This window comes from Mytilus californianus, unplaced genomic scaffold (assembly GCF_021869535.1).
Source record: "Mytilus californianus isolate M0D057914Y unplaced genomic scaffold, xbMytCali1.0.p SCAF_5, whole genome shotgun sequence".
In the NCBI taxonomy this organism is placed as follows: Eukaryota; Metazoa; Mollusca; class Bivalvia; order Mytilida; family Mytilidae; genus Mytilus; species Mytilus californianus.
Genome location: NW_026262701.1, coordinates 52,012,180 through 52,024,268, shown reverse-complemented (window position 1 = coordinate 52,024,268; position 12,089 = coordinate 52,012,180). Strand labels below are relative to the sequence as shown.

At 32.4% G+C, this 12,089-nt stretch overlaps 1 protein-coding gene across 1 annotated transcript; it reads right to left on the bottom strand.

Annotated features, from left to right (window-relative positions):
• Positions 1 to 433: 433 nt before the first annotated feature.
• Positions 434 to 6,196, bottom strand: LOC127702483 (ankyrin-1-like). The gene is made up of 2 exons (XM_052206695.1): positions 5,541 to 6,196; positions 434 to 3,263 (listed from the first exon to the last, which is right to left on the bottom strand). Exon 2 carries the CDS (start codon positions 3,196 to 3,198, stop codon positions 580 to 582), a length of 2,619 nt encoding a protein of 872 aa, XP_052062655.1. The 5' UTR covers positions 3,199 to 3,263; positions 5,541 to 6,196; the 3' UTR covers positions 434 to 579.
• Between the last annotated feature and the right edge of the window lie 5,893 nt (positions 6,197 to 12,089).

Sequence of the window (12,089 nt, the reverse complement as noted above, 5' to 3'; positions counted from 1 at the left end):
AAATGAGACTTCGGAAACATATCTTAACTATTTCCAATGTATTGAACCGATTAGATCTATATAAAGCAAAGGTTAATCCTTTTAAATACTTTATGTATTATGTTTATCTCTGGCTGTCTTGCGTGTCTTTCTAGCTTTAAAAGATTTACGTAGGATCAGGAATCCAGTTGTTTGATTTCTTGTAAATTGTTCTATCAGGTCTAATGGTAACCTCCTCTTTGGGGACAGCTGCATACCCATACGGCAAAACACACACCCACGATATGTCCCTGCTTTTTTCTAGCCCTTTCCGATGTTACCAAAATTTTGCAGGCCTTTTATGAATGTTTGAATTTTATAGACAGACTTCAGCCTCAATTGATAGTAACTTCAGATGTTCACTATATCTGATGATCTACTGACTTCTTAAAATGTAATGCAAGTAACTAAATATATATGTTAAAACAATTTAATTTACAAACAAAATTTCAAAACCATTTCACTAGAATCTAATGTTATTGCCAAAATGTTGAACTACTACACATATGAAAAGCTAAGGGGCATCATGCTAAATAAAAATGACGAATACGTTAATAATGTTTATGGTCGAAAATGTTTTACTTTTGCTTTTGGTCGAGGAGGTACTACATTCTTAAAATTTTGCAGTTTTCTTGATTTTGAAGCTACAGGCTTTTTGAGTGTTTTTGAACTGAGGTTAATCTTATTTCCTTTGACAAAAAGTGTTTGTTCGCTGAATATTGGCAGTCCACGCTTTAAAGAAGCGTCTGTGTCCTTTTGTGCAATCTTCGTAACTTCATTCAACTTATTTCTGTAAATATTTCCGTCTTTCAATATTGGTTTCTTGACTTCTTCATCTTCTTGTATAACTGTTAGTTCGGGATTGCTGCTTGAATTCAAAGGATCAGATATTTGATTACATTTTGGTAATATTCCTTCACGAGCATTCTTTATCATTTTAATAATATTTTCATTGCAATATTCAGATGCAACAGATAAAACGGATTGATTACTTTGATTTCGATCATCAGGGTCTGCACCGCAGCTTAACAAAGCATGTACAATCTGCGTTGAATCCCGTTCTACGGCTGCAAATAGCGAAGAGCCTTTTACAAGTGTTTTTATGTTAGGATCAGCATTTTGATCTAGTAATAGTTTTACAGTGTCTATATTTCCTTTTTCAGATGCAAATAAAAGAGCGCATTCTTTTTTGTCGTTCATTAAGTTAGGGTCTGCATTGTTGTCCAAAAGTAATTTAGAGATTTCAGGTTGAGAAACAGACGCTCTTAATGGAAAATTGCCTTGTTTATCTAATTTATTAGGATCTGCTTTATTTTCTACTAAGAGTTGTATAACACTTTCTTTCTTATTCTTAATTGCTGCCAAAAGAGGTGTCGCTCCATTATCATCTGAAGCGTCAATTAAAGCTCCAGCTTCGATCAAACGTTTAACAATATGATAGTGCCCTTTTTCTGAAGCAACATGAAGGGGAGTTTTCTTGTTATCAGCTTCCTCGTTTACATTTGCGTCGTTTTCAAGTAACAGATTGACTACTTCTAAATGTCCTTCTTCTGCAGCTGCATAAAGTGGCGATACGTTATAGTAAGCACACATATTAGGATCTGCACCATATTTTAGTAAAAGTTCGACACATTGTTTTCGTCCTTTTAATGAAGCAATAAAAATAGGTGTACGGTTAGTAATTGATGATGCAACAAGACTTAAAGAACTTTCATCTTCGTATAATTGAAGAATGAGGTCAAGTTTTATTTCACGAACGGTACGGTCGTTGGGATCAGCGTTCTTTTTAAGAAGTTCCTCGGCAATGGCCATGTGATCATTTTTTATTGCAATATATAAAGGTGAATTTTTTTTATATAAGCTGCAATTACTGTTGTTGTTTAACAAATTTTTCACAATATCTTTAAACCCCTCAGCAGAAGCTAGATACAGCGGGGTTCTGCCTTCACTATCACTGACATCGACGTTCATCCCTATTTCAATAAAATATTCAACTAAATCAAGATATCCTTGTTTCGATGCAGTTAAAAGTGGGGATTCTTTCTTTTCTGACAATGACAGAATAACATCAATTGCACTTGGACTTTTCTTGATATGACTTATTAAGTTTTTTCTAAATACTTCATTAGCGATTTGCTTGTTTTTAAATACATCAGTGACGTACCCGTTGGATATGTCTCTTAATAAACGTTCAAAATACAACGGTTCATTTTCAGGCATAACGTCAATGCTACATTCATCATCTCCTTGGCTAGTAGACTGCAATTGAAATCGGTCTCGAATAAATTGACTACAACCATGTTTTAAAATAAATAAAAACATATCTCTACCAAATGATGCTATAAGAAGATTAAATATTTTATCATTAATTATTCGGTATTGACACCTCAATTTACTAACATAAGAATTGCACATATCATCCAGTAGGGTTTGTGCTATATCCCAACTTAAAGGTGGCCTAATTTTTAATTCTTTTGTTATGTCTTTTAAAGTATCTGAAGTTGTATTAGCTTCTGAAACTAGGTTGTTTGTGATAACAAATAGACAAAGTACGGCATATGTTGTTTTATCATTGCACGTTTTTAATGATAGCAGGTCACAAAAATTCATTTCAAAAAAATGTCTTATGTTTCCCGTGTTTTGCGTAGCAAACATTTGGCATAACAATGGGAAATACTCTGTTTCGGTTGTTAGAATTTCATTGTCATAGCTATCCTGTCCGAGATAGATATCTGCTATTTCCTTTCGCTGTGTATAATCGAGTGAACATGTTCCTTTACTTTGAAGGTCAAAAACGTTATCTTCAGTATCATCGATTTGAAAACTCCTTATATCCTTAATATCTTCTAATATATTAGAATTACATGCCATCAAAATATGAGTATTTTCTTTCAACATTTTTTCAATATCTTCTGATAAATTCCTCCACTGGTTTACAATACTTGAATTGGTGCAATATTTACCACATACATCATCGAACACGAAAATTTGTTTTCGATTTGGATTGTGGTATTTTTTAATCTGATCAGGTAAATCGGCAGGAATAATTTGAAATTCGTTTTCATGTTGAAGCTGTGTTGCAACATGATGAAGTGAAACAGATTTTCCACTGCCTGACTGACCTTTGATTATCACAACTTTACTTGATTTCTGCAATATTTTTTCTTCAACCAGAACCATCGTATTCGATTCTACCAGTGTATTTTCCCTTGCAATCCAGCCTTGTATTTTCAATTTAAAAAAAACTGCAAAAAACAAATTTTGTTATTTTAAACGATTTGTTCTCTATCTTCGTTTAGTTTTGGATTTTCTTATTTTTTTACCTAGAGCATCACTATGAGTCAGTCGAAATAAGTATCTAGTGCAATAAAAAAATCGTACCGTCAATATTAGTGCATACCAAAGTGTAAATCTAAAATTCATGTACAAAACCAGCACTGGATGGACTGTAATCTTTTTAGAAATAAGTTTATTGTAATTTGCAAAAAGGGCACCCTCATTTAAGTTTTTAAGCAGAATTAATAACCCATGAGTCCATTTGTTTTTATTGGGATTAAGATTATATCACAATGTTGACTGCGGTACCTCTATTTTTGACATTTTGTCCTATTATCATGATTATGTTTGTTTGTTTTGTTCACACATTGTTGTCAATATAATGGAATTTTATGCGACTGTCATACATGTGAGAGGTTTAGCTAGCTATAAAACCAGGTTTAATCCACCATTTTCTACATAAGGAAATGCCTGTTCCAAATCAGGAATGAGACAGTTTTTTTCCATTCGTTTGATCTGTTGATTTGGCATTTGATAAGGGACTCTCCGCTTTGATTTTCCTTGGAGTTCGGTATTTTTTATATTTTACTTTTTTTTTTATAATTTTCATATTGCTTATTTTTATGAGTGTATTTAACAGAATTTATGAGATATTTAAAACAAAATAATAATAATTTTACTGTAAGTTATTTCGAACATGTTTTGTTAATTTGCAAAGTTATTCAGAAGTTTTAAATGGATCATAGAAAAAAAATAAAACTGGCATTTTTTTCTCTCCTGCGGCAAAAGATACGAAATGAAGCGTGTTTTACTTAAAATACACTACTTAAAACGTTTTCTGATAAGACACTGTTTAGCATGAGTATATAAAATACATCATTGATACGTAAAAATCAATTGCATTTAACATCAATGCATCGCATGAATAGACGTTTATAATATATCATATAAAAATGAGAAGATTTGGTATGATAACCAATGAGACACACAACATTCAAGCACAAGCCAAATGACGTTAAACTTAGCCACAATTAGGGATCGTATGGTCTTCAACAGTCAGCAAAACCTATACCGCACCTACGTCACATAGCACCGAACGAAACAGCTAAAATTTGTAAGACCAATTATTAATTAAACGGAATAATGTCATAATGAGTGAAACCTGGGGTAATATCTATATAAATGTAATGAATTATATCTGTTCTTATAGTACAAAGATGACAATTCATTTGGATCTAATCGATCAACGTGAAGGAAGAATACCCAAAATACCGCATTCCTATTTTAGTATGAGATATATTTTATTGGAATAGTCCTCAAACTGTTTTATAGTAACCTTAACTGAATATAAAGTGCTCAATAGGTGCTGTACATTCGTCAGTCTTCTAATGACTAACTGCTTTACTGATTTTGTGGAAGCGTACATGTACTTGTTTCTTGTACGAAAGTTCTGATGATCAATTATAAAATTGGTATGAACTACTTATCTCAAGAAGCCGCAAAAGTCATTATGGATTCATAATTATTGTGCATGAGTATGGTGATCTATGATGAGCTTATCTATTTTCGTGTGTGCTTCGAATGAGCAAGCACATACAAAAATCAGGAGATCGGTCAATTATCAAGCATAGTATATTCAACGTGTTCAAATCTCATTATAATAATTTAGTATTAATCCTCACTTAACGTTTAGCCGCCATCACATCATATCGGTCATCTTTTTGCTTAAGTTGTCTATAGAGTGTCTATATGCCATTTTGTTTTTCTTTGTTGAAATAGTGTTTTGTTCCGTGAGTTTATTTGTTTTATAGTGATTAAGATTATAACACAATGTTGACTGCTGTACCCCATTTTTTTACATTTTTACCTATTATGTCTGTTTGTTTTGCTCACACATTGTTGTCAATATAATGGAATTCGATGACTGTCATACAAGTGAGTGGTTTAGCTAGCTATAAAACCAGGTTTAACTACATAAGAAAATGCCTGTTCCAAGTCAGGAATATGGCATTTGTTTTCCATTTGTTTTTATGTGTTGGAACTTTTGATCTTGCCATTTGATAAAGGACTTTCCGTTTTGAATTTTCCTTGGAGTTTGGTATTTTTGTTATTTTACTTTCTATTTCGCCGTTCTATTTTTTTTAAGAGCGAACAGAATATAAACCTGTTAAGTTTTAAATACAATGCACTCATACTCTTTTAATATCTAATTTAAATTTGCTGTAAAATATTAACAAATAGTTTACCATTATCAGCCTCATCTTGCGATATTCTATCTAGTTTTTTAGTCTTGTAAACATCCACTTCACATAGACGTATATTGCCTATTCTTGCTAACGGCTACAAAATTAAAGTAACTGTTTTGGAATAATAAAAACATGATAAACGTATTAAATATTTCATTTTAAGTTATACTATTGTAACTTCCGTACAATGTATAGTGTAGTATGAATGACGTTTTCCAACTGCTGAGCATTAATTCATATTGCGAAAGAGTTTTACAGTCTTGTTACAACGATGGGTTACAAAAATATGTTTTTATTTCGTGTTAAATATTTACATACGTGTAGCACTTTTTCAAATGAAAAGCAATATACTGGTTGCTACATTATGATCGTTCTATACTGCATCCGTTCGTATATGAAAAATTCGTAATGGTTCCAAGGAACATAGTGTCTCGCCTACTTTTGCTGTTAATCGCAGGCTCAACAAAAATGAGGAAAACAATTAATAAAAGTATTCCTCTCTATACTATCTTTTGATTGTAAGTAGCTTCTGTCCAAGTTTGGTAAAAATCCAGCATAGTTTATGAATCTAATAAATGTTTTAAAAACTTAAACTGCAGACTGTATGTAACGTTAACTGGAAGAAAAACTAAGTCCATTTATAAGTAAAATGCAGAAAAAATTTCCTTCTAGATACTAGCTTTTAATCATAAACAACCTTCTGTCCAAGTTTGGTACAAATCCAGGATAGTTTAAGAAAGTTGTTAAAACAAAACCACAGAGTGAATGTAATGATAACTGGCAGAAAAACTAAGTCCATGTATAAGTAAAATGCGGAAAAAATGGAATTTTTTTTTACAACATTTACTTCTGCATACTATCTTATGATCATAAACAATTTCTTTACAAGTTTGGAAGAAATCCAGGATAGTTTAAGAAAGTTATTAAAATTTCAAAAACTTTAACCACAGAGTGAAAGTAATGTTTCCTGGCAGAAAAACTAAGTCCATTTATAAGTAAAATACGGAAAAAATGGAATTTTATTATTACAAAATTTACTTTTGAATATTATCTTATGATCATAAACAAGCTTCTGTCCAAGTTTGGTACAAATCCAGGATAGTTTAAGAAAGTTATTAAAATTTCAAAAACTTAAACCACAGAGTGAATATTTGTGGACGCCGCCGACGACGACAACAACGACGACGAGGACGACGCTGCGACGGAATGTAGGATCGCTATGTCTCGCTTTTTCGACAAAAGTCGAAGGCTCTACAAAAAGCTTTTAAAAAATCACAAAATTCTGAAACAGTATTGTTTTTAACATACAAAGCCTCCAAAAAAAAAGTAAAATGGTTTAAACAAAAATTGATGGATGTCAATTTTTAAAACAGTACTATTTATATGATTAGGTTTATAAAAAAAATATACTTGTTTACAATAATATTGGTTTTCATGGTGATCAACTCGGTTGAGGTTGAGTTTTATTTTTTACAGCATTTCTGGAATTTGAATCATGCAGTTTCTCAATGTTAGTATAGGCAAAGTATATTATTCCTGTGTCAAAATGGCGTTTTCCAATGTTTACATTTTTCCATCAAAACCAAAGCTGACACAATTGCGTGTCCGGCCATGAATATGCACATTATTAATTGTTTTGGTAGCTTATCATATGAGTGACTATACGTTACCATCCATCGTTTCAAAAGTATTATGTGATCCTTAAAGGATATGTATTCCATTTTTTTATGGTGAAAATCAATGTTATCTTCATTATATTTCCACGCATTGTACCTGTAGAAAACTTATTTCAAATGGGATTGCACATCCTCATTTTTACGGCAATATTGTCTACCGTACCCGAATATTTAGAAACGATCCTGGTAAACTTATCGATCCTTTAAATAAACTTATTTTAAAAGGTTACCAATTCAACACTGTAATTAGATCATTAAATATTGTTTTTATTGGTACTAATATTGATTTTGTTATCAGTAAATTAAAAGCAAACTAAATATTATTATTATATACATATACACATTCACGGATCTACCACCTGTCGATACCTGTATCTTGGCATTGCACAAGGTCATGTTTTTCTCTGACTGTTTATGACGTCTTTACACTAAATCCATTGGATGTTGGATGTGTACGGATTGGTAATTTAGTCTTAGATGCATGTTTTTTTTTTATTAGTTGTTAGTGGCTTTGAACTAGCTGTCAGTAACTGCGAGTACTCTCAGATCTGTACTTAGTGTCTTTTTGTTGTTTGGATGAACAAGTAATCGGCAACGTCCACTTGAATTGTAGTATTTGTATTTTTATCCATCTGATGAGTTAAGCCTCTTTCAACTGATTTTTATAGTTCGTTCGTATGTTGTACTTTTACACCACTGTCCCAGGTAAGGGGGAGGGTTGGGGTCCCGCTAACATGTGTAACCCCGCCACATTCTGTATGTATGTGCCTGTCTCAAGTTAGGAGCCGGTAATTCAGTGGTTGTCGTTTGTTTATGTGTTACATATTTGTTTTTCGTTCATTTTTTGTACATAAAATAGGCCGTTAGTTTTTTCGTTTGAATTGATTTACATTGTCATTTCGGGGCCTTTTATAGCTGACTGTGCGGTATGGGCTTTTCTCATTGTTGAAGGCCGTACGGTGACCTATAGTTGTTAATTTCTGTGTCATTTGGTCTCTTGTGGAGAGTTGTCTCATTGGCAATCATACTACATCTTCTTTTTTATATATACGCAAGTAATAACAAGAAATACAAATTTTATAAAACTTATAGAGTATACCAGTAAACAGACATGTCTAATTGTTTGTCTCAGCAAAAATTCGTGTAAATTAATATGATGGATCGTTTTATAATTTAAGCACTGCAGAGAAACACGTGGTCGTGCATTGATGTTTGTTTGTGTTCCTAGTATTATCCATATTCTGTTTATAAGGATAATATTCATGACTTTCTGGTCTTTGCAAACATTCTTAGTTGTTTCTGTAGTTCCATTATTTGTAGTTTATTTCTTAATTCATTCATTTCCATTTGATGTTTAATTCTTAGGTCTCTATTTTCCATTTCTAGCCTGAAGTTGTTCAGCATCATATCTACTTTGTTTATATTCTGCTCCTGTGAGTTGTTGCTACAGTTACAATTTGGCTGATAGGATTTTAAATTACCTTTGTCAATGGTGCTTTCTTCTGTTTGCATCCTAAGTAGATTGATTGTATTTCTATAGTCTCTATTGGTATCTTCCATTATGACTAGTCTTGCTCTGCATTGTGCTAATTGATCTTACAGCTGTTCAGTAGTTTCATTTATATTTTTGCACTTACATTGCCTTTTCGGTTTTGCTTTCATGTTTTTTTTGGCTCATCTACATTTTCTATTTGTTCATTTCTGCCATTCTGTAACATTTGGTTAGGCTGTTTGTATCTAGCCATTTTGTTCACTTCTAATTCTTCTGTGTTTGCAATTCCTGCTTCTTCCTTCGTAATGTCATTTCTAGTTGGACTGTCTTTAGATCTATTGTCTGACACGTTCTTAACTATATGGGCCATTTCACTATATTCCTCTGTCGAGCCTTGTTCTTCTAGACTTACTTTTTGTCTTGTTTGTTCTGTATCTATAATTGAGTTATTGCTTCTCAGTGATATATATTACCACGTACATGTCCATAATAGAGCAGCTCCTACAGATAGTAATAAGAATACTTTTCTTCTTCAGTTTGGCTTATCCTTACAGGATCAATGTTTTCACATGTATAATGAAACAGTTGGCCGCACGCAATACAGTCTATAGATATTTCTTGTTGTGCTGTCTGATTGCATATGGCACAGTAGTTATGTATAGTAGACATGTTGACTGCACTTGTATCCTGACTGGGTGTTGGTTCATCTTTTGATCATTCAATGGCTCTATTCCAGTTACTTAGAAGTTCTTCGTCTGCATTTTGTATACATTCTGCCCCTTTGGATACTAGTATGTTATTACTGGTTTTAGGCTGATGAGCTGTTGTTTTTACAAGTAACTCATTCTGTTTTGCTCTTATTTCTATATCGGCTTCATTTCTCTTGATTATGTTTATCTGTTCCTCTATCTGTTTGTTATACATCTTTAATTCCCTCTTGATTTCATTCGTTTTTTTATATCTTCAATGTGTGTCAGGAAGAGTTCCATACCTTGGCCATTTACCTCTACCTTTGATGTAGTATGGAATAAATTGATACGATGGAGTTGTCTGTTACTACTTCTATTTCTGACAGAATGTGATGTTCTAATGCATAGCCCTTGATTATCATGCTGGTGTTGTGGCAAGAGCTTGTATGTAGAGTGTTGTTCAAAGTATATGTCTATTTCCCCCTTTATAATTTTATAGGCAGCTGCTGATAGCTCTAGGATGTAGTTTTGATGTTTCTGCTCAATTTGTATGTCCATTGTTCTTTTACATGCTTCTAGCTTTTTGTCCAAGGCCCTGGTTTTATTGATACTAAAGTTTTCATAATTAGCTGGTGTAAAGGGCTGAAGTTTGCTCTTGTTCTTACTGATGTTCTAGTCTGGATACTCATTTTTCACTTTAGATATTTATTTATTTTTGTAACGAGGAAGTTGTATGTAGATTAATGTGCATTCAGCAGGGCGTCCCCACTAAAAGATTGCTCAAATAAGAATTTTCCAGTTAACTGGTATATATTCCAATGTCAGGGTTTAATGAGTATGTATGTATGTATATATCTCTATATTTGTTAGTTATACAATATAGACTAGGGTTATTTAAAAGCTGTTTTATTTCTATATATGAATGCAATTAAATATGGTTGTTATAAAGTTTATATATATGTATATAGTATTCTATTATACTGTATTGGTGATATCTATCTATAACATTGGTGGAGAATTTTGGTCGCTATTCTTCTCATCCAGAGCTTTGCTTATAATGAGTTTGGATGTACACCGTCAGTTTTGTATAGATTAAAGTTGTAGTATTCGTCAGTACCGCCTTTTTTTTAGATGTTTGTCGAATGTCTAGATCAAATTTTGGTAATTTATGTGCAGAGCGTGATCGTGATCGTCTTCACTGAAAATGTCCGGGTTTTGTGGCCTCGTGATCTGTTCCAGCACTGAATGGAGTGTGGCGGTACTTCTAAGAAGATGATTTCTGATTTTTTTTGGTGGTAACAGCCTTTAGCTCAATAAATTTTCTTCTTACATATCGGACGTTTGAATCGTTTTGGTTCACAAGAGAGATGTATCTGGTAGTTTTGGCAAGTTTGATTAAATTACAGGTTCCTAGCCAAATATAAAATGTGATGTTTTTGTGTTGATGACAGATAGATGGTAATACTTTTTCTGCCCAATCAATAGTTTGCTGTACTTTTTGACCTTTTTTTTTTGTGATAAATTTTAAGTCTTCAGTTGTAATAGCTCTCTTTATGTAGTTACCTTCACTATCAGATATAATTATGGGTTGGCTTTGGGCTGTTTTATCCTGAATATCCCTCTTATTTACTCTTTAGTCTCAGACATATATCAATCTTTGTGGGAACAGAGTACTAAGTTTTCTTTTACCTTTCAAACACAGGATATTGGTTGAAGCACAAGTACAGTGTATTCAAAGGTTTAATTAAACTATATATATGCGATAAAAAGTTTAATAAGAAAATAAAATAAGAGAAAAGGGGGGGGGGGGGGGGGGGGTTTAGACTACAGACTATGTGGTCAAAAATTTAGACTTAACTAGAATAGAAAAAAAATATTTAACTGTTCGAAATGATTATAAAGATGTCTGAATCATTTATTTTAATTATTTATAAGTCACAAAAGGACTTAGACTTACTGTCTGAAAAAAAAAAATTTATTTGTCAAATTTCAAATATGGCGCTGGAAATTTAATGGCCATCCGGCAGAGGCCTGAAAGTAAAGTCAGCTGAAAACACCGTGCAATTTACAAAAATGCCTGAAATTATTAGTTAAAACAAGGTAAAGTGACCTATAATATTAAATTGTGAGGATGCAAGTGCAAATAAAGACTTAGAATCTCTCCGTTTTTGGATCTGTGATCTGTGTAAAATCTTCGTGCTGCTATAAAACGTCCATTCGGAACACGTTTTTTTTTTTCTCCATTTGATAATCACGAATATGCTAACACAAATGCGTGTCCGGTTAATTTGAGTTCAATTATTACTAAAATTTGAACCAAATAATAGGTTTACTTTGTATTTTATACCCTTCCATACTTTACCACACATATTTAAGGAATAATTTAGGAATGTTCGTGGACCTACAAAATTTTCAGAAAAAGTTTCAATTCACTCGTCATTTTAGAATACTTTAACAACACTTTCTAGCAATAAATATAAAGAATAATGAATTTATACAATCAAGATTTGAACACACTTTAGGTTTGATTTATGTACGAGTAAAAATAAGACGATACGAGTTTTACAAACAACCACGAGGCATGCACATTTACAAAAACAGTAAACTATGACCTTTTGTCACAGGAACAATTTCTTGATTATGGAAGCCATTGAAAGTGTTAAGGAATTCCTTGATAAAAAAAATACATCAA

Coding starts and splice junctions, on each gene's coding strand:
- LOC127702483 (XM_052206695.1), bottom strand. CDS start 3,198: ATGGTTCTGGTTGAAGAAAAAATATTGCAGAAATCAAGTAAAGTTGTG.